Genomic DNA, 24,419 nt, shown 5'->3' with positions numbered 1-24,419 from the left:
GCAATCCCTGATTCACTTGCTCAATTCAAACATGCATGACAATTAACAGCATCAATACCCATCTTTGGCAACAACCCAAATTTTGATGTCTAAACTCTATTCCCTAACACTGTACCTTGCTCTTGCATGGAACTCCCTTCATATATCCTGTAATATCTGTACCAACTTATTAGGGACTCCATGAATTCAAGTGATCAAGGTTCCCTGTTTAGTCATTAACTTTTCCTAGACCAATGAATTTAGTCTTGTGTCATCCTTGTCATCTGCTCAGTCTTCAGCACAGTGTGACATTAGCATGAGTGGTCTGTCCTGCCACTCTGAACTGCAGAGTCAGGATCTAAGCTTACTGCGTGAGTGAGAATTATAATTAAAATCTGTCTCTATCATTGTCTTCTCACAGTTTATCACTGCAAAGCCAGGTTGTTGATCCTTAGTATATGAAAAGAGGTTGTGGATTTGGTTGGATGGAGAGCAAAAGTATGAGCCAAACATTTATATCATCTATAGTTCATAGATTAAGATAGTGTGGGATGAGGTGGAATTAGAAAAGCTGCACTCAGTACAAGGTTGGCTGCACCTATATACCTATGGTTCTGACCAGGGTGTAATTTTATATGCTATCACCTCCTATGAGAAAAAAAACATGCTTTAGAAGTCTGTCAATTTGCTGCGAGATGAATTGAGACAGTGTGGTTACATCACTATGTAATCGCTATTCAGCTGGCAGTGTGCACACAAGTAGATGATGTAGGTGTGAAAGTTGTAGGATCATGTGAATTGACAGGAATTGGGGGCAGTGGCAAAAAAAAAATCAATGCATTAGTGATCTGGTGACCCAGGCTTATGGTCTGGGGATAGGGTTCAAATGGATTTTAAACGTACTTCAAATTGCATATCTGGAATAAAAACGTTACTATCAATAAAGATGACCATAAGCTGTTGATGATTGTCTGACAAACTTATCTAGTTTACTAATATCCTTTATAGAAGAAAATCTGCCATTCTTACCCCATCTGGCTTGTACGTGACTCCAGACCCAAAACATTGTGGTTCAACCTTATTTCTTTCCTCGGCAACTCACTTCAAGGTAATTCGGGATTGGCTGCAATTGCTGACCTTGCCAGTCAATCATACGCAATAATGAATAATAAAAACAAACATCTGAGCAAACGTGTTGGTGGATGAGTGGTGGGTATCAAGGGGCTTCTGCTGAATTGAGGGGAGGTTATTGACATCATTGTACTTAGGTCATTGAGGCTTGGTTTCCAGCATTGACTTCCATAGTTATGCATTTCCACTGACTCTTAAGCATGTGTCTGTAGGGTCTGCTTACTCACTGCAGAAATCTCTCTCTCCTACATCTTTCCTACTTTCCATTTTTCATATCAAGGCTTCCAGTGCAGTGTTCAAAAAGGAGAAGTTGCAACAATTCATGTTTTCTGGAAGAGGTGCAAGTACTTGGCCACAAGCACTGGTAGCCATTTAGGATATTCATCCCCAACGGAAGTGTTTAGAAATTTCATAATGGAATTGGTGCTAACTGGGTTCTAAAATAGCAAGCAACAAAGCTCCTTTAATGATAATCAATACGCATAGGCTCACTTTGCGAATCCTACATCTTTATTTTGCTTCAACTTTAATTTAGTCCCCAGCATTTTTCTTTGAGTCTGATTACTCACAGCACACTAAAAAAAGTTCCTTATTAGGCACAAGAAAGTTTTAATGCCAAATTCAGAATATTCTTTGTAGCATTGTAGAGAGTAAGCAAGATTTTTTGTAAAAAAAAATCAACTCAATTCTGGTAGCTTAATTTTTGGAGTGAATTGGGTACATACATGACTGTGTTGATGCCAGAAAGTTGCTGAATGAGTTGCAATCCACATCCAACTATCAATGCTCTACGAGTTGGGGGGTAGGTTATCATCTTCCAAAACACGGTACCACCTATTACAAAGGAGAATTCACATCATTGACATAAACACACACACACGCACACACACACACACCCCCCGCTGGGCTCCCATCATATTTCCAGCACAAGAGCTTTTAATAGTCGCAAACTCAAAAGAAAAGACGACAAACCAATACAGTTTCCTGCATGATTTAATTTACAATGAACTCTAATATACAGACAACTGAACGTTTTTGGGCAATTTCCAACAAACAGAATATGACATGATGTCACAAAAATATCTCATGTCCCCACTACCACTTCAGCACAGCAACTGTTCATCTTTAATAAAATTCATATGTAAGTTAGCTAAGTTTAGAGAAAGGTGGCATGAAATTCAGTATATCCTCATAAGGGGAAATTACAAAGTAGTATCGCAGTAACATTGCCCCATGAACCTATGGTAAAGCACCTATTAGCTATACATTTGTATTCTACAGGCACTTAAAAAGCCTGCAAGTTAAGCAGAAACTAATTTAAATACAGCAACTGACAATGTCACAACTGAAATATTTAATAGATATCCAAACTGAGAAAGTACAGAATATTTCAGCTACGAGGGAAAGTTAGAAAAATCGAGCTGTAGTTTTATTCAAGTAGGATGCTTTGGAGAGGGTTCAGGGGAGGTTTACCAGGATGCTGCCTGGACTGGAGGGCTTATCTTATGAAGAGAGGTTGACTGAGCTCGGTCTCTTTTCATTGGAGAAAAGGAGGAGGAGAGGGGACCTAATTGAGGTATACAAGATAATGAGAGGCATAGATAGAGTTGATAGCCAGAGACTATTTCCCAGGGCAGAAATGGCTAGCACGAGGGGTCATAGTTTTAAGCTGGTTGGTGGAAAGTATAGAGGGGATGTCAGAGGCAGGTTCTTTACGCAGAGAGTTGAGAGAGCATGGAATGCGTTGCCAGCAGCAGTTGTGGAAGCAAGGTCATTGGGGTCATTTAAGAGACTGCTGGACATGTATATGGTCACAGAAATTTGAGGGTGCATACATGAGGATCAATGGTCGGCACAACATTGTGGGCTGAAGGGCCTGTTCTGTGCTGTACTGTTCTATGTTCTATGTTCTACTCAAGTAGCTTAATTTTTGGAGTGAATTGGATACATATATGACTTGAATACTTAATTATTATCCACATATTGACAAGATGTATGCTTCAGCGCTGAAAATAAGACTAGGCATTGCTAATGAGTAATTGCTAATTCAAGAACAAGAGATCACCACCAACAGAAAGCCCTCAGCAAGAGATTCAAACACAGATATCACATCTACGTTCCTTCCTTGGCCCTCAAGATCCTGAATACCATGTGTGCGCGTGCGTCTATACACACACACACACACACACATACAGACACACACACACACACACACACGGTGAAAGAGTGAAGAGTGAATGCACGAAACAGACAGAAAAATATAACAGCAACTTTAATGTTAAGCCTGTTGAATATTCAAAATGCAATTGCTCAAACACTTTGTAAATAATTAATCACAACTCCGATCTGCCCTAAATTCTACTCATAACTAGAGGACAAATTCCTAAGCTGTATGTTCAGACACAAGATTAGGGGGTTGAGAGTTGAGGCAGGAATATCTGCTGCAGAGCTCCAAGTGTAATTTTTCCCCCCAGAATGGACATGGGCTAAATGATTGAGGTTTTTAGGGTAATCTCCTGATCCAGGGAAGCCATTGAAAAAGATAGACTTTTACTTATATAAAAGCCCTGCAGCCAGAACAGCCAACCCAATGTTCACAGGTCTCCCTTTCCCAACCACCTCATGGGCCACCCACATTCCCAATCACAGCTCTTTCAGCTTTCCATCGAACCCCACACACTAAGTTTGGAAATGGTGTCAAGATGGATTATGTATGGAAAGCATTGAACAGGAGAAACTTTATATGAACCAATAAAGGACTCACCTTTGTCCCCCTCCACCCACATATTGATGAATATAACTCTCATCTGAACATTGAGGAGTTTTTCCACCACCTCTGCCTCCATGCTTATTTCTTTAATCATGAGACTAACCCTCCCGCTACTGATCCCTTCCCCCACCTCCAACACACCGCCTCCTCCTGGACACCACCCCAAGGACTCCTACCCTCCCTCAACCTCTTCATCTAATTGTTGTCAAGACATCAATTGCCTCAACCTCTCACCCACTCCAGCCTCTTCCCACAGAATATGCAGCCCTCTGCTCTCATCCCGCACTCACCATTAAATCCGCAGACAAGGGAGGTGCAGTTGTAGTATGGCGTACTGACCTCAACATTACTGAGGTTTGGCGCCAACTCTCTGACACCTCCTCCTACCGTCCCCTGGATCATGACCCCACCCCCGAGCACCAAACCATTATCTCCCAAACCATCCACAACCTCATCACTTCAGGTGACCTCCCACCCACAGCCTCTAACCTCATCACTCCCCAGCGCCATACCGCCCGCTTCTATCTCCTCCCCAAAATCCACAAATCTGACCACCCTGGTCAACCCATTATCTCCGCCTGCTCCTGACCCACTGAACTCATCTCCACCTATCTGGATTCCATTCCCCCTCCTCCTCCTCTCCCACCCCACCCCGCCACCAGCCCGCCTTGGTCAAGGAACTCCCTACCTACGTCCGTGACACCACCCACGCTCTCCACCTCCTCCAGAATTTCCAATTCCCCGGTCACCAACGTCTCATTTTCACTCTGGACATTCAGTCCCTATACACCTGCATTCCCCATGCTGATGGCCTAAAAGCCCTCTGCTTCTTCCTGTCCAGCAGACCCAACCAGTCCCCCTCCAATGACACCCTCATCCGCTTATTCGAGCTCGTCCTCACCCTCAACAACTTCTCCTTTAATTCCTCCCACTTCCTACGGACAAAGGGGGTGACCATGGATACCCACATGGGCCCAAGCTATGCCTGCCTCTTTGTAGGGTATTTGGAACAATCCCTCTTCCAAAGCTACACTGGCCTTATCCCCCTTCTCATCCTCCGTTACAGTGATGACTGTGTCGGCACCGCCTCGTGTTCCCACAAGGAGCACAAACAGTTCATCCACTTCACTAACACCTTCCACCCTCACCCTCAAGTTTATCTGGACATCTCTGACACCTCCGTCTCCTTCCTGGACCTCTGCCTCCATCTGTGGCATCCACCTGGAAACCAATATCCATTTTAAGCCTACTGACTCCCACAACTACCTAGAATATTCCACCTCTCACCTACCTTCCTGAAAAAAGGCCATTCCCTATTCACAATTCCATCACCTCTGCCACATCTCCTCCTGAGATGAGGCATCCCGAACATCCTAGATGTCCTTTTTTTAAAAAAAAAATAACCACTTTCCCTCCACGGTGATTGAAAATGGCCTCGACCGTGTCTCCCACATTTCCCGCAACTCATCCCTCACACCCCCATCCACAATAATAACCAAAACAGAATCCCCCTCGTCCTCACATACCACCCCACCAACCTCCAAATCCAACACATCTTCCTCTGACATTTCTGCCATCTGCAATCTGACCCTACTACCAAAGGCATTTTGCCCGTCTCCACCCTTGTGCTTTGAGAGACCACTCTCTCCATGACTCCCTTGTCCTTTCCACACTCCGCTCCAGCCCCACCACCCCTAGCACTTTTCCCTGCAACCGAAGCAAGTGCTACACCTGTCCCCCACACCACCTCCCTCACTCCCATCCCAGCCCCTAAGATGACTTTTCACAAACACAGATGTTCACCTGCACATCTGTTAATGTAATATACTGTATCCAGTGATCCCTTTGTGGCCTCCTCTACATCAGGGAAACCAAACACAGAGGCTTGGGGACCGCTTTGCATAACACCTACACTCAGTTGGCAACAAACAACTCCCTACTGCCCACCACCCACCCACCCCACCCAACTCCTCCCATGACATGTCCATTCTGGGCCTCCTGCATTGCCACAATGATGCCACCCTCAAGACACAGGAACAGCATCTCCTATTTCGCTTGGGAACCATGCAGCCCAAGGATATCAGTGGGGACTTCACAAGCTTCAAAATCACCCCTCTCCCAACCACATGGCAAAACCAGCCCGGCTAGTCCCCAACCTCCTTAACCATTCCTCCTGCCTCAAGCCCCACCCCCATCCCCTACCCACTAACCTCATCCTGCACACCCCCCCACCCCCGACCTATCCCCTCCCTAACTCCCCACCTACATACACCGTCACTGGCTCTAACCCCGCCTCTTTGACCTGTCTCCTATCTGCTCATTTATCCATCTTCTATCCACCTCCCCAGTCTCCCTATTTATTTCAGAATCCCCTTCCCCTCCCCCATTTCTGAAGAAGGATCCCGACCCGAAATGTCAAGCTTTCCTACTTGGCCTGCTGTGTTCACCCAGCTTCACAACATGTTACCTCAGATTCTCCAGCATTGGCAGTTCCTACTATTTTTATATGAACCATTTTGTTTTGCAGGTTATAACTGGTCCACAAATGACCAAAGCCCTCACTGGCAGCAAAGAAACACAAGGCAGCTGTAAAGATATGTAAAGCATTATACAGAAAGCAAGACAAAGATAGGGGCACATGGCGATGGAGGGAAAATTTTAAATCCAAAGTATAGGTACAAGACTCGACATTTGTAAAGATTTCAAGAACAGACGGGTCAGGAGTAATTACAGTTCTTGCTATCACTGATTTAAGTTTTTTTAAATGGCAAATACCTCCACTGCACCACACAATTTTTGGAAGAGCAGGATATCTTTGATAGCTATTTCTGAACTGATAAAAAGAAATCAAGAACTGATGATACAGGATAGGAGCTCATTATGCACTTTAGCAATTTGACAAACTTCGCAATTAATCTCACTCCCCTGCTTTCTTCCATTGTCTTGCAAATTGTCCCTCCATATTTAAATGGACATGGAGATGTGACAAATTGCATCAGTTTTATCAAGTAGAAGTGGAAACCTCTCCATTGCTATTACCACAAGTCCAAGCCATTGTCTGCCGAACACAATCTTTGCCCCTTTCCTGAAATCCGTCCATTTGTGTATTCTCTCTTTTCCCTTTTGATTTCAACTTAAGCTACAAGACTTTGTGGCCAATTTGGCACTTTGTTTATTAAACTTCCTCCTATTCAGTTTTTCTTAGTTGCAATTGTTTTCAGTGTAAAAAAACTTAAGTTTTATTTTTAAACAACTAAATCTAAACGATAGTAAATCCACTTATAATTTTGCCAATTAAGTTTAGTCACTGACAAATTATTCATCTTTAGAAATTCTGCAACACTGGGAAGGAAAGGGTATTGATCACTTCAATATCAACTGAAGCCAGGATCTCTATCAGCTGATATTTCCATCTGATGGAAAAGCGAATTCATGACAATTCATAAGGCTAGAATCTCAATATGTTTAAATGTGACAACGTACCATAATTAAAAGTATCATGAAAATTTATTTGATTTGCAAGTGCTCAATTTGTAAATCCCTCCAGTCTATTTTTAATTTTTCTGACACATTGTCTGCTAACATGAATATATTTCATCTTCTTGGTTACATTAGGGTCTTGTAACAGATTTATCATCACATCAAAATGTTTAAACATATAACAAATCAATTAAGAAGTTTACAGCTAAAAATGTTTTTGCCATTTAGCACTTCCGGCAAATATTTAATCATATTTTATCATAACGTTGCTCCCAAGATGATCAATTGTACAAGGAAAACTGCCATTGACATTATATAGCAAAGCTCTGCTTCAGGGATTTTATCTGATGTTGTCAGGTGCGGCCTTCATCCATTGGACTCTACAAGAAAGAGAGATAGGTGGTCATACTGAACCATGCACGACCCTGAAGGAACTTGACAGGGTGGATTCTGAGAGCACAGTCCCAATTTTGAGACGGAAAGTGCAATCAGAATGATTTTATAATGGGAGTTATATTGACATTATAATGACAGATTTTACACAGAGTTCTCACTTTCAAAGATGGAGCTGAGGAGGTTTATTTTCCTCCAAGAGGTGCACAAGTCTGTGGAATCATCTTCCCCAGAAAACAGTGGAGTCGTGGTCACAGAACTTAAGATCGTCTTTGACGAATACTGGATAAACAAGGGACCAGATCCATCATGGTGTCATTGAATGTCAGAACAGGTTTGAAGTGCCAAATGGCCTACTTTTGCTCCTAACTCTAATGTTTCCATGACCACAGATGCTGCCTGCCCTGTTCAGTTCATCCAGCATTTTTTGTTTGTATTTCAGATTTCCAGCTTACGCAGTTTTGCTTTTCATTGATTATCTTCAGTTACCATCTGGTAAATGTGCCAAAGTATTCACAATATAATGGAAGGCATTATGGCAGGTGTGGTTCAGGTGTTTACTTTTTTATATTTCTCAGTTGCAATAAAAACATGAAACTTCCAAATGAATACTTATCAGTCAAAAGGTAATTAAGGCTCAAACTATCAAAACACAGTGTAGCTTGATTTGGTTGTTTTGAAGTTACCCCAAATATCTGAAAACTTAAATTGTTCTGACTTTTCAGTCATTCAGCAACTTTCCAAAGCAATATTGCCACAATGAGAATTTCAAACGGCAAATGGATTGGAGTTAAATGACTTGGGAATCAGATTCAATTTCGATCGCTCCCCACCCCACCTTGCTTCATTACTACGTATGTTCATGTTCTAGAAGACTATAGTAAGCAGCCATTTGCGACATTCCACAAAAACAAGATTAATTTGTCAATGACTTGTCAAAATACAATTATTATGAAATTGTTCTTCACATACATTTAAGCTCAGTGAAAATCTCACTGCACAGAATGGATTTAAAATGTGGGATCAAGCAAACAATTAACAAAGTACTAAAACATTAGACTGATCTTAAAGTTGTACAATAGTAGGTGTCAAACATTTCCCTTTTTCCAGCTAAAAATGAAGTACAGAAACTGACTGGCTCCAAAGCCAAAACAAGGCTTGTCAGACCTGAAACAGTTTGAGGCAACTTTGCTTTGGGTAAAACTAAATATTGGTCAAACAATCGTTGTTCCATCGTGGATGAGAATAAAGTAGATTTCCTGCACTATGCACAGTACTGTTCATTTTTAGCTCAGATTTAACAAAGACTAAATATCTTGTTTTGTTGTTTATCTGATTCCAGTGCCATAAAACAGTCAAATTTCTAAGAAAATTAACTGTTCTGAGGGAGAAACTAAATTCCAATATACTGTAAATTGTATGTTGAATGGTAATCAGAATAACATGTTGTAAATGAAACATGATGTGTCCTGTATAAGGCAGTTTGTAGGTTTTTGATGTAAACTAGTAGACACCTTCTGATTTGTTTCAAAGTATTCATGATATTTTGGGAGAGTGGCCAGCCATATTAAATATTCTCTTCTATTAATTACATGCAATTCTGGACCAGAGTAATAATTTCAAGAGGTCACCCACGTTGAGAGATCATTCCAAAAGACAGTGAATAGAGGAACTGTTTCCTGTTATACACATATTGTCTGGATATCATCAGTTCTAGAACCAGAAATGGGGAAAGATGAAGTGTACATAGTAATGTTCTAGCAACAATGAATTCCAGAAAATGTATAAAGTCTAACAGCTACATTAAAAAAAATGTACATTTGGTTCAAAGTCAATAGAATAATTATGGAATTAGTCTTTGGTACTTGATACATTTTCTTGAATTCACGAAGTATTTACTGTAAGAGGACCACTTATCTAAACCCATCTTATGGTAACATTGATTTGAGCTGACAGTCTCCAGCTATACAGTTCAAAAAGACTAGAAGTCAACGACTTTTGGGAAACCTTCATGGTTCGTCACCATGACAACTGCATCAGAATTAAATGCATCTAAGAGTTGAATGTGTAACTGTTTGCTATTGATAACTGGTGCCACATTACTGCACTATTTAAATAGAGCATGCTCCAAACTGCAACCAAAAAAGTCATTGATCAGTTATAGTGTATTACTATCATTGTAAACTAGCTGGATAAAATTAGTTACTGTAACATGGCTCAGAACTCAATGTAGTTAACACAATGCAATAAAGATCCCACTAATCTATAGTTATTGAAATTTTAAACTACCACCACAATTTGATACAAATTGAGATTTTGTTAAACCAAATGCACCCACAGGCTCCACTGTGCCTTGGCAATGAATGTTTTCAGGTTTTGGCAATTTGGTGAGCTAGCGATATGATATTCACAGCGAGGTAATATTAAGAGATTAAGTTTTTCATTTGTACTGTTATAACCAGAATATCACGATTATTTTGCAACTTCAAAACCAAGAACTGAAATATTGTTGACGATGTGATACATTGTTGCATTCCGAAACAGGAGAATTTGAGACTGAGCAGAACCAAGAGTCTTCCAAATTAATGATTCTACCTGTCAACAGGCTTATGAGTTGAGCTTCAGAGAGTTAAAAATTTGAAAGTGCCAAAGATAGCACAGGAGGAGAAACATCAAGAGCCTGCAGACAGAAAAGATGCATATGTAGGTGTAGGGTATGCATGCGTGTAAACCAAGAAAGATTCAAAGAATTCTAAAACAACGAAGACTATGGTCCAGCTATCAACCATCCAAATGGAGAACAAATGACAATTATGTGTCACCATTGTAAAAAATCAAAAAGGTCCAAGAGAAAACAATTTTCTACATTGTAGTCTGGACATCTGATCTTTAGAATTTTATAGTTACTCTGTCCATATGTTTTTCACTGATAGTATCTGTCTTTTTTCATGCGATTGAGCATGTATACATTTGAGGATTTTAAAGGGGTACAGTTTAAATTGCATAGATTAGAAATCCTTTCTTTTTATTGCTCTCAGTAAAGTTGTGCGTGCTATAATAAAAGAGGGTTTTTTACTGTTACCAAGTAAGTAGGTAGAACTACTTTTGTGCTGAGTAGTAGTTCATTCTGTGACAGCTTGTTGAACAACAGGGCAAAATTATCAGCCCATTCTTTCTAGTTAAGTTGTGACTGTAGTTAGAAAATAGCCTTTAGCACTAAGCGATCACCATATAAACAAGAAATCTGTGGCTAAAAATAATGTGTCCTCTGCATCATAAATGTACACACAACCAAATAGTATTTGGGAGATGATGTTCTGTTGCAACTGTGGTCAAAGTGAGCACATGGAAAAATATAGCAATTCACACTGTGCAAAGCATTTTCAACTTGTTTTCTCATAAACACATTTGATTTATTAGTACAGGCAGCAAGGTTTGTATAGTCTATTCAAAGAAAAGGTTTCCTCAACACATCTTTAAATGGATTCTCACAGAGAAAGTCCTGGCTAACCCTGGCAGGTCTGGAAGGTACTTTGAGATTAAGGGCTACTTGTTGTTAAACGCAAATTATCAGAATATGTTGAATTACAATCCGTTTTATGTTTCAGGTGCCTCAATCTGCCATCTCAGTTCAGAGAACCAAGTACATGCCTACTGTGCTCAACCAGTACCCAGGATTTCATCTGCTGGTACAACTCAGGATATACCATATTGCTAGTGAATGGACTACGTTGATAATATACTTGATTGAAGTAATTAAGTGTTCCATTTTTTAAATTCAGTGAATTCCCCTGTTGGAATTTCTACGTGAGATTTTATTGGACACACTGAGAAACATGTGACATTAACAATTCTCTGTTTGTTGCTCCAAAAATAATTGAGCAAGCCCATCCAGCCTACCAGTCCCATCCCTCCACTCACTGCAATTGTGGTTTAGTCCTTCTCATTTGTTGCCTACCTACATTTTCATATCTTTTGTGCTTTATTACTTTTAGAATTTCACCTACTCCAGCCCTTATTAACTCTATTTTAATAGCCCAGTCCTGTTTCACCAGCAGCTTTTAAACTTCAAATGGTGACTCCTACAAATAGTGATACTCCAAATGACTCCTGTCCTCACTGCAGAGATGACATTAGAGAAACCATTTTATTTTAAAAGCATATAATGAAATGTCATAAAAATCCATTACAACAACAAAAGGGGTTTTAAGATACTTTTATGGCCATTAATTATGAAAGCAAGTTTTCTATTTATCATAAAGATTTCTGACTCTCTAACTCTTCTTTGATTAACACATTAACCACTAAAATAACAAGCAAATACTTTTCCTGATTAGGTCAGCTATACCATCTTAGCCTTCATTCTTCCTAATGACAATAGGATCCTTGTTCTCAACTTTCATGTCATGCATCTACATCATCCAAACTGCAACTGAACAAAACATTAAATACAGTATCCCACATATCCTTACATTAGAGTTTTAACGTTTGTTAGAAAGAACCAACCAGCCTTCTCTAATATTCACTGATCAGATCCATAGCGTGGGTTGCACTTTATTTGCTCATTTATCAGTTATGTTCATTTCAAACAATTTTGACACCATTTGTTGATACTCATTGCCTCAGCTTCTGAAAGCAATACCCCTTAAATAAAGATGTAAGGCCACTTTAATTATGGATCAGGAGAAAGGAATAAAAAGATAATGGAGGTAAAAATTGATAAAAATTAGAAAACGCTGTAAATACTCAGTAGCTTTACAGCCATGAAGAATAGGCAGCCTACAGATAAGTGTCAGACAGAGCAAGGTGTGGAACTGAAATTTTCAAGCAAGTCTGCAGTCATGCTTCTACAGGATGGCTACTCAGTTTGCATCTGAACCTCAATGCAAAAGGTGAGAAAATAGTGAGCAACAATTACAATAAACTCAAAGAGCAAACAAATCACTATTCCACTTGAAAGGAATCTCTGAGCATCAGATAGTCAAAAGGGAGAAGAAGTTAAAAGAATCTCCCCTGCTTACATGGAAACTTGCTGTAGAAAGTAAAAAAGGTGTTGAAGGCAACTGAGAACTGGACCAGGGTTTCACAAAGCATACACTTCATTTTGAAAGGGAAGGGCACGTGGAGAAATGTTTACGGTGGCACCATCTTCAACATAGTAGAAATGGCATGAGGATATTATTTTCAATACTTTGTTTTTGAATTTGAAGAAAAATTTGCTTTGGCTTGTGTACTAATTGAATAATATATTTTAGAAAAAACACTAAATAAAGAAGATGATTGCACAAAATGTAAGAATCGTCAATAAATCTACTACAGGTCATTTCATCAAATCTAATAAACCAGTTCTGTGGTGGTCTACTTTATTATCAAAAGGACATCTGGAAAAAGTGCAACAAACACATCACTGACCACAACGGCCGGATAAAAATAACTGAACGTGAAGAGTTAATGGATTCTTAAAAATTAGGCTGAAAGACTTCAAGTACACATCCGGTAGTTGATTTCATCCAATGGTCTTTAGGAGATCTGGCACTTTTTTTTAATATACCTAATACAAGCCAAGACATTCATTTTCTAATACCAATGGACAATGCAGTGAAACTTACAGTACAAAAGTGAGCTTATAATTGAAGTGAGCTAACGTTGACGAAGTAAACCAAACAGTCTTTGTCGTTTACAATGCTAAGCAAAAAAAAGTCAAATATTTTTATTGCCATGACATTCAGAAGCTTACCTCCTACCGTTTCTCTTTCCTCCTCCTCAATGCTACTTTTGATGCACTCATACTCTTCATCAATATTTTGAGTTCCACGAATCTGACTTAAGACTCTGCGAGCTTTCTGAGTTTTTCCTTTTTGTACCAACCACCGTGGACTTTCTGGAAGGAAAAGGAATCCCACGAACTGGACAACAGCAGGAACAGCTGAAAGACCAAGCATGTACCTGGAACAGCAATTACAATATTAAGGGTAAACTAATTTGCTAATACGTCATTGTTTTGAATATTATAGCAGCTCCAAAAGAATAATTAACCTGCAAAGCTTATTTCAAAACTATGACAAAATGCAAATTAAGCAGGTAATCTGATGCAACGATTTCTATGCTACGTTTGTAGCAAGATCAAATAGGAATTCAATGTCATGAAATATTTCACTTGGAGATGAGAACCAATCCTGAATAACTAGAGGTGATTAAAGATATTAAAGCATTTGTTCACCTAAACCTATCACATTTCCAATAATATCATCAAATAAAAACTCTGACCAAAGGGAAGAGCTATATAGAGGAAAAGAGAAAGAAAAGTGGACAAGCGAAAATACTGTAGAGAGGGAGGAGAAAGGCAAAGTATAGAAAAAATACGGCAAAAGGCAGAGGAATGCTAAAATCTGAAGTGAATTTGGGGGAAATTGGAAAAAAATAGATAAGACTTGGTAAAGGAAAAGGGCTTGTAGTGTAGTTGAGGGATTTTTGGTGCCGGAATCAAACTGGTTTACACAGGTTGGAAAAATTAAGCTGTATGGCAACATCCGTAAACTATGGATTTATTTTTAGTCAACTAGCTCTGATTCATTGTCCAAGAAATTTTCCAAGAAAATTTGTATGTGTTTCATAATTTTGGCAGGCACAATACATTATTTTAAGGAGCAGATTACAAATAGGTTGCAATGAAAATATTGATGTATTTATGACAGATTTTAAACTAACTCAATGCTTTACAATTTAAGTCAGCAAACATTAGTGACCAGAATATCTAGAAATAGGGGTCTCAGTTTAAGGATATGATGTAGATCATTTAAGGCTGAAACGAGGGGAAAGTGCTTCACACAGTGGCAAGTCTTCGGAATTCTCTGCTTCAGAAAGTGCTTCAGGTCAAAACATTGAATGCTTTCAAGGAGCGAGATACAATTCTTAAAGCTAAAGGGATCAAAAGATATGGAGAGAAAGCAGGATCAGGGTACCATGTTGGATGATTCCACACTGTAGAGAATCTAATCTAATTACATTGAACATTGCAACAGGCTCAAAGGGCTGAATGGCCTACTCTTGTTTGTATTTTTTACGCTTCAATGATCAAAGTTGGAGCTGGGGCCAAACAATTGGAGCTTGTGCTGCAGCCTCAGCAGACAGACAGTAACAGCTTGCATTTGTATTGTAATTTTACTATAAGCAAATATGAGAAACTTTTTAACACGCAGGACTTCTTTTCTTCAGAGGGTCAATAGTCTTTAGGAATAGTCTTCCCGACAGGGACAGATGGGATCATTCCATATTTTTAAACCAGAGTTGATAGATTCCTGACCAACAACGTTGGGGAAGGGCATGAAAACGAAGTTCACACCACGATCAGATCAGGCACGATCTAATCAAATAATAGTGCAGGCTCAAGAGGCTGAACACAATATTCTTCGTCCCAATTCTGTTTGTACAGCAAAGCCAGAAAGCAGACAGAAACAATTTTAGAGAAAGGTTGAGAGGTTGTGGCTCAAGCCAGTCAAAATTGTAGATGATGGAGTAATGTTAATATTAACAGACCAGTAAACCAGACTGTTGCTATAGAGAACTGGATTCTAACCCCACTATGGCAGATGATGGAATTTAAATTCAGCTAATTGATCAAGTTGATCTCAGTAATGGTGTCCATGGGATCACCGAGTGTCGTAAAAACTTAGCTGGCTCACTCAAGATCGTTTTGGGGAGGAAATCAACTGTCCTTGCCCAATCTGGCATGTGTGACTCCACACCCACATCAATGCCCTCCAAAACAGTTGATCAAGACACTAATTTGTGGCAACTGGAAATAAACAAAAACTGGACTTTCCAGTATTTCCCACACCCAAATAATGCAACTGATTTATGCACTACTCAGAGTGAAGCAAGAAATCAAAAAGAAATTAATCTTGCTGGAATTTTTAAATACCACTGGCAGAATAAATTACTCTGATCTAGCAAAGTTAATCTGGAGTCATTTTTGGATGATCCCATTATTTGCTGCAACGTGGTATTGTCCACCAGGGTCAAAATAGGCAGAATCACAGCGGGCGGAACGTGCCCCAATACTCATGGTTAATATCAGAAGGATAGCATGTTAAAATAAAAATCAGGTGAGCTGCAGGTAATATTATGGCAAAACACAGACTATAATAATGCAGAGAATGCAAGGTCATTGAAATTGATAAGACGGTTGCACTGGGAGGAGTGATGTTTGACACAATTGAGGACAATAGATAATCGGATTAGGAAGTTAATGGTATCAAATGTCAGAGGCGTGAAGACAACTCAATGAGAGAGGATGCAATTTCCAACGACTGACAGCACCACGGACAAGCTTGTTGCAAGGCGTTTGAAGTACAAGAATGAAATAGGTTTTGCTTCAATTGTACAGGGCCTTTATGCACTCAAAATCCAGAATAGAGTGTGCAGTATAAGGAAAGACCTATTTGCATTGGAAGCAGTAACGTGATGATTCATTAGATTGAACGAGAGGTTTTTACTTTAAATCTAGCCGGTGAAAATTATAACATGGGGCCACAACTTCTGAATCAGGAGGCAAATCAGAAATGAGATGCAGTGAAATTTTCTCAAAGGGTTCTGACGTTTTGAAAACCTCAACTACAAAGAGTTGTGGAAGTCCCATTCTTGTCTATCTTGTCATTAAATATATTCACCTTGCTTAGGTCTCAGGGAATGATGAAGTTTGGAGAGTGATCAGGGAAATGGAATTGAAGTCAAATTTGCCATGATCATATTGAATGGAGAAGTAAGATCAATGGGCCATATGGTCTACTCCGATTTCACAGGTTCTTATGCAACATAAAGGAATAAAAAACGTTACTCAAGATGCACAGGTCTGGTGGTATCTGTGAAAGGAGAAGCAGAGATGTTTGATTGGAGCTGGGGAAAATTAGATGTTCCATATTTTCAGCAAGTGCCAAAGTTAAAGGCAAGCAATGGGTACAATTTTGAAGGACATGAGTGATATGAAAAAGTCCAAAATGGAGAATACACAATCAGAACAGGAATAGAAGCTAATGGCATTAAACTAGGTAACCTTTTTGAAAATTCTCATGGGTCTCCAAGATAGTCGTTAAGTTTCGAAGTAAGGTAATTGGAATAGGCAGCACAATGAACTAAATCAATAAATTACAAGAACATTATCCTATTTCAGGAGATTTCAGTATCAGTGTGTTAAAAGCTGAAATAGGTTTTCAGTTTTCATTTAAGGAAAAATATGGAACAAAACGTGAGGAATGATTGAAATTGGTGTTTTTGGTTTTCAATGATGAGATTAGGAAAAAAAAGTTGCAAAAGCATTTTTTGTTTGGTTTAACATTTTCCCTGACCAAGTTTATTTCCCATCTCTCGATACTATAAGAAATAGCAGAATACAGTCATGTAGAAGCTTGATATAATCACTTCGGTGAGGTAGTGGGATATATAGGTTAAAGACAAGACTGCTAAATGAACAATGTCAGTCCATAAAATATAGATAAGCCCTACCTTGACCTCTTCCAGCATACCCTATCATTTAAGTAGAAGTTAGCCAGTGTTCTGCATGTAGTGCAACCTCCAATTGTATTCTATGCTTTATGCATAACACAAATAATCTCAAGTTCAAGAGCAAAAGATTTAAACTATTTTAACCAAACCTATCTTGTCTGTAACCAACTCACTGTCCCTAAGCTGGCACTGATTATTCAGCTCATTCCCTCTCCAACATCACCACTTTCAGCTTCCAAGCAAATGTCAAAACACCCTCAATATCTAATATGCAATCTAGCCAAAATGCACATTTATATTACCTTTTAATCAGACTGTAGTGAAGGACCATCTCTATAGCATTAACAATACTCCTGAAATGATGGATTGTACAACTACAATATTTTAAAAGAACTGCTCACATTTGTACATATTTGTATGCTTTGGCCAGTGAATGACAATGTTATAAAATTATGATCTCCACTTCAATGAGCCATTTTACGTGAACCCAGAGTCAAACCTACTTTTCTCTCAAGCAGTAGATGCTAGCTAAAATGTTCCATTTTCACATTTAATATTGTGTCCTTATTAAATTTATGTATTTGCATTTTCTTCTTCTCACCCATCCCCACATTTTTACATTGAAGGAGAACTATAAACATTGTTCATTCTTCCTGCTGTATGTTGGAAGTCAGACGCAGTTCTAGTGCCCAGGAACAGAGCACGTGCAGAAGTGTTTCCAGCTGCAGCTCCTGGAAGCTTGAGTTTCGAAACTGGGTTGAATAGAACTGGAACATCTGAGAGACTGTATGCATGTTGGATAATGTGAAGGAAGGTCATCACTCCACAGGCTCAGACTCCATCACCAGGGAAGGAATGCATGACCACCAGGTAAAATAAGACAACTAGACAGGTAGTACAGGAATCCTGTGGCCATTCTCTGCAAAACAGATATACCATTTTGGGCACTGTTAAGGAGAATGATCTTTAAGAGGAAAGTAGCAACAATCAAATTTTTTGCACTATGGCAGAATCTACCACACTGGAGAGGTGGTAGTAGTATGGGAAGGCTATAGTAATGGGGGTTTCAGAAAGGGAATAGTAAAAGGTTTCCATGGCCACAAACAAGACTCCAGGACATGCCAATGGGCACTTCAAGTCAGCTACAGGTCATCCTGGAGTGGGAGGATGAATAGCCAGTGGTCATGGCACATATCAATACCAATGTAATGGGTTAAAAAGGGACAAGGTCCCAAAAGCAGAATATAGGCATTTAGGAAGCAAGTTAAAAAGTAGCACATCAAAGTAAGTGATCTCAGAATTTCTACCCATGCTACCTGCTAGTCAGAGTAGAAAGAGCAGGGTACATCAGATTAATAGATGGCCAGGGAAATGGTGGGAGAGGAGAGGGTTTCAGATTCCTGGGATATTGGGACCAGTACAAGCTGGACGAGCAGCACTTGTGCAGGACTGGAACTGATATTCTGAGCGAGTCCTTGAACTAAAATGGCAGGGTGGGAAGCTATACCGGAAGACAGAAGAGAAAGAAATAAGGACAAAAAAAAAGTAAGAAAAGTAATTAGATGGAGAATGAGGGCAAGAATGAAACAGGGCCATAGTGCATAATAATGAATGTTAAAAAGACAATACCCAAGAACTTGTGTCTTAACGTATGGAGATTCACAACAAAGTGAGTGAATTAGTGATGTACATAGATACAAATGCATATTACATAGCTGTGATTGTAGGGTGAACAGGGTGAAATCTGAATATCCAAGATATTCACCTTTTGGAAGGGCACACAAAAGGAAACTGAAGCAGAGTAGCAATACTGCCTAAAGAACATGAAATAGTAAGGAAGAATAATATTAGCTCCAGTGGAGTCTGTATGAATAGAACTTAGAAACACCAAGAGCTAGAGAACAATTTGGGGTTGTATATACACCAATTGTGGTGGTAATGTGGGAAGAAACATCAAACAGGAAATTGGAGATGTAATAATAAAAAGGTACAGCTGTAATCATGGATGATACTGCATATAGATTGGGCAAATGATATCAGTAACAATGCCTTAGGAAGAGGAACTCTTGAATGTGTACACAATTGTTTTTTGAATTAATATGTGAGGTCATCCTAAGTTGGGTATTGTATAATGAGAACATTTGGCAATCTAAATGTGCAAAGCTCCTTAGGGAAGACTGGTGATAACATAATAGAACTTTGCATTTAAAAAAGGGGAGAATGACATAGTTGACTTAGATAATGTCCTGAATCTAAATATATAATTACAATAGTACAACATGTGAGCTAGCTATGTTACATTGGGGAGCTTAAAAAGATGATAGGAGATAAGCAATGGCACACTTAAAATGCACACAGAGAACGTTTATCAGTTGCCCCAAACATGGCTCACAAAGGAAATGAGAGATAATATTAGATCCAAGGATTAGCCACATCAGGGGGGAAAAAAAAAATCAGACCTAAGGATTGAGTGCAGCTCAGATTTCAGTAAAGGACAAAGGAATTGATTTTTGGGGGTGGGGTGGGGGGCGTGGGGTCCGTTGGGATAGAGTGCAAGAAAAACATTGCTCTGAAAACTGATTGTGCAAGGTTCTTAGGCACGAGAAAAAGATTAACGAAGACAAATGTAAGTCCCTTATAGTCAGAAACCGAAAAAAATTATGAGAAACAGGTGGCAAACTAACTAAATACGTGCTTTGGTTCTATTTTCACAGAGGACATAAATACCATCCCAAAAAATGATGGGGAACATAGGGCTGTTAGTGAGAAGAAAGAACTGAATGAAATCAATATTAGTTAGGGAAAGCCCCAGGGCCTGATAATTAACACCCCAGAGTACTTAAGGGCTTGGCCGATAAATACTGGATGCATTGCTAGTCACCTTTCAAGATTCTACAGATCAGAGAAGTGTCCCTCTGGATTGGAAAGTAGTTAATGTAATCCCATAATTTTTAAAAAAAGGAGTTAGACGGAAAACAGGAATTTATAGACCTGTTAGCCTGACACTGGTTGTAGAGCAAAATTCTGGAATCTGTTCTAAAAGATTTCACAGCAAATCGCTTGAAAAACAGTTTAAAATTTACACCGTAGGCCTGGAGTTATGAAAGTGAGATCATGCTCAAAAATCTCCTGGAATTTTTTGCGGATCTAACTAGAAGAATTGATGAGGGTTCACAGTGGATGTGGTTTATTTGTACTTTCAGAAGGCTTTCGATAAAGTCACATGTGAGAGATAATAATGTAAAATTAAAGCACATAGGATTGGGAGAAGGATACATACGCACAGGGATAGACAACTGTTTGGCAAACAAAACAAAGCAAGAATAAAGGGGTCTTTCTCTCAGCACCCCCCTCACCTCTGAGTAGGTGGTGGTGACTGGTGAGTTACCGCAAGGGTTGGTGTTTGAATGCCAAATAAGCACATAAGATAATGATTTAGAAGAGAGAATTAAATGTAATATCTCCAAATTTGAAGGCAAAAGCTGTAGGGGAGGGGAGTTGCAAGGTGGATGCAAAATGCTTCAGTGTGATTCGGACAAGTTGAATGCGTGGACAAACTCATGGTAGATGTGGATAAATGCAAGGTCATCCATTTTGGCAGCAAAAACAGGAAGACAACCTATTATCTGAATGAAGAAAAGTGATGAAATGGGGTAAATGCAATAAGATCTAGGCATCTTGTATACCAGTCGCTGAAAGTAAGCATGCAGGTGCAGCAGGTAGCAATAAAGGTGGATGCAGTGTTAGCTTTCATTGTGAACAGATTTGAGTACAGGAACAGAGAAGTTTTGCTGCAATTTTAGCAGGCCTTGGTGAGATCACATCTGGAGTGATATGTGCAGATTTGGTCTCCTTATCTAAAGAAGGGCATTCTAGCTATGGGATGGTAAGACTGATTATAAAGAGACACAGGAGTGGTTAGGAACATATTCATTGCAATTTGGAAAAATGAGGGGGATCTTGTAGAAACCTATAAAATTGTAACAGCAAGAGACAGGGTAGACACAAAGACCAGGGGATCCAGAAACGGGTTATAGTCTAAGGAGAGAGATAATAGGAACTGCAGATGCTGGAGAATCCAAGATAATAAAATGTGAGGCTGGATGAACACAGCAGGCCAAGCAGCATCTCAGGAGCACAAAAGCTGACGTTTCGGGCCTAGACCCTTCATCAGTCTAAGGACTTGGGTTAAGTGATTTAGGACAGAGATAAACAGAAATTTCTTCACTCAGAGTGGTGACCTTGTATAATTCTTTGCCAAAGAAATCAGTTGTGGTCAAATCTGAATGTTTTGAGAAGGGCGTTAGATTGTTCTTAGGGCTAAAGGGGTCAAAGGATATGGGGAGTAAGCAGAAATAGGATACCAAGTTGGATAATCAGCCATATTCATACTAAACGGTGAGAAACAGGATAGGAAAGCTAAATGGCCGACTCTTGCTCCTATTTTCTATATTTCTACGTCTGAAGCAGGCAGTCTCATGTACAATTCATGCTGCCATCATCCTGCATTTACCTTGTGCTGGTACCTAAACATTGTGATGTGCCAACTGAGGATTTGCCCACCAAGACTAATATCAAAAAAGCTTTTAAAACAAAAAAAAGTAGGAAACAAAAGCACAAAGAAGCAAACCAGAGAAAGCTGTAAAGCTGTAAAGTTAGTATTTCAGGTCAGCGACCCTTGAGAATTCTCTCTTTTTCCACAAATAGTGCCTGAGCTAATTACTAAAATTAAAAATATATACACTGATTAAAATATGGACCATATATTCAAAAGGTTCAAATTAAATATTTGTGTACAATACAATTTTCAGGTTATTTAAACACATACTTTATTGCTATGAGAGATCATTGGAGCATTAGCAAGTGTCTTTTGCAAAGCTGAAGTCAGATACTGTAAGTGAATATGCAGCAACAGCCCTGAAGAGGAATTCTGAGGTATTGCAGATGATATGAAATTTATGGACAGATGATAAATGTTAGGTCCTCAACAATCAATGTAAATTCCGAGGGAACATGGTTCACTCCATGTCACAGAAATGCAGTTAAGAGCTAAACAACTCAGAATCTAAAACAGTACCCAATGCTGACAACTAATGCAATGAAACTGGGCACCACTCTTGTCACTCCTTGACCAAGATGACAAATTTCTTTCAGTTTTAGCCTATGACAAGGGCAGTGAGAAATACCACCAACTACAGCTCATTCACAAAAGGGAAAAAATGCCATTTTAATATAATGTTCCAGGGAAAAGGACAGCAACTGTTAATAAGTAAATACTTTTCCTTCACTAAATTACCGTAATACGTTCTTGTTTGTATTCTTCATTATATCTGGAAGCAATTTTGATGGAGTAGTATAATGACCTTATTTGAATGCTAACAATTGTTGGCTGTTTCCACATTGGCCCTATACCAGCTACAATGAAAAAGGATCACCACAACTGTCAAGTGTGAAGTTCATCTTTAGGTTTTTATGTTATTGGTGACATTGTAACAAATACAAAAGTATACAGGCAAAAATCACAGGGTTATCTCCCAAAAAGGGAGAAAATGGTGGCAGTGGGGGTAGTAAAAATCATTACTGTTCCAAATTAAAGACTTTAATTAGTCTGAAGGTGGGGAAAAGCTCTGCATCAGCAATATTGAGAATGACAGTTAAGGATAATTTCACTTCTCCTTTGGTGAACTTCTCCTTTCAGCTGCTCTGCCATTTAACACTGATAACATATGTTAAACTTCTTAAATGTGCCATATTGAAAAGACATTGATGGAAACCAGCAAAGATATTAGAGGAAGGCAAAGATGGGACTGAACAAACTTTTGAATTTGGGAACATGTCGGAGATTGTAGAGAGAATTTCAAGTGCGAGACTTGAAAAAGCTGAAGATGTCAGTAATGATGAGACTAAAGTAAGGAGGTTGTAAACATGGACTATGAATTCAAAACTATGGAAATCAATGTTTAAAATTTTCCTTTTGGGTCAGGTTCCGGGAGTCAGGAAACTGAGCACTTGTCCACCTCTGCTCCTTAGCACCAGAGATCACACCATGGAGTCAAATTAAGTCAACAAGGTAGTGGTTGTGAACAAACAAATTAAGTGGAAGGGAAGGAATCTTTACACGTAAAGCTCAAGATTGAAAAGACAGCATTAAGAACACTTACTTGCATATATGATAAAAGGAAGTACAAATGCAAAGAATCTTGGGTGGTGGATTTTATTTTTGAAAAATTAATTCATGGGATCTGATCACCACTGACATGGCTCTTTTTTGTTGTTATATATAAAACTACCGTCAGGAAGTGAAGATAAGCTACTTCATAAACATTGCAGTCCATGTGTCGATATAGGCACAGTGTTGCTGGGATAAAATTTAGTGGCTAGGATCAAAATTATCAATGGTTAGGCAACATTAGTTTAAGCTTGAAATTGATGCTGGGAGCAATGACGCATTGTGCAACTGCAGAACTTTAAGGCATTCTTCAATAATAATGAAAGATGGATGCATTAACTGTAGTAGTACTGAAAATATGGGTCATATGAAAGCTCAGTCAAAAATGACATCACGAAACATAATAAAACGTGAAGCTGGATGAACACAGCAGGCCAAGCAGCATCTCAGGAGCACAAAAGCTGACGTTTCAGGCCTAGACCCTTCATCCCGAAACGTCAGCTTTTGTGCTCCTGAGATGCTGCTTGGCCTGCTGTGTTCATCCAGCTTCACACTTTATTATCGTGGATTCTCCAGCATCTGCAGTTCCCATTATCACTCATGGAACATAAGATGCATGAGATTAGTCATCTGTTGACTGGACAAAGGAAAAAAAAAGTGAAAAAAAGTCTGCCCACTACCGGAAGGTCAATATTTTGAAGGGCTAACTGAGGCAACCACATTTTATAAAAAGCACGCTTGAATACAATAAGTCATCACAATAACTACTTAAACGCGGTTTTAATTGCTGATGTAACGCTTTGTACCTTGGTCAATCTTGAAATCTCTGGGGAACTTGCACTTCTTTAAAAATCCTGAGGTATGACTCTCAACCAGATTTTATTTTTAAATGCAAGCCTTGTAAATTTCGAACCTGCACTTATTATTCATGCAGTTCATAGTTACAAATCTCTTCCATAATCTACAATTAAGAATTTATCTTTACCATCCAATGTC

General features: G+C 39.2%; 1 protein-coding gene across 5 annotated transcripts in view; it reads right to left on the bottom strand.

Annotated features, from left to right (window-relative positions):
* The window catches only part of LOC125463048 (proton myo-inositol cotransporter-like), a 111,113-nt gene that overhangs the window by 48,739 nt on the left and 37,955 nt on the right, over window positions 1-24,419 (bottom strand). For all 5 annotated transcript variants that reach the window (XR_007249741.2, XR_007249742.2, XM_048553691.2 and 2 more), the window contains exons 3-4: window positions 13,491-13,699; window positions 1,836-1,944 (exon numbers count right to left, since the gene is read on the bottom strand). Coding sequence is in view for 3 of the 5 variants with exons in the window: in XM_048553691.2 (XP_048409648.1) it covers window positions 1,836-1,944; window positions 13,491-13,699 (318 nt within the window). In the remaining 2 variants the exon portion in view is untranslated. The remainder of the gene's footprint in view (window positions 1-1,835; window positions 1,945-13,490; window positions 13,700-24,419) is intronic.

Source organism: Stegostoma tigrinum, chromosome 25 (assembly GCF_030684315.1).
Source record: "Stegostoma tigrinum isolate sSteTig4 chromosome 25, sSteTig4.hap1, whole genome shotgun sequence".
In the NCBI taxonomy this organism is placed as follows: domain Eukaryota; kingdom Metazoa; phylum Chordata; class Chondrichthyes; order Orectolobiformes; family Stegostomatidae; genus Stegostoma; species Stegostoma tigrinum.
The sequence above is the reverse complement of the archived record's forward strand: the minus strand, read 5'-3'. Positions and strand labels throughout refer to the sequence as shown.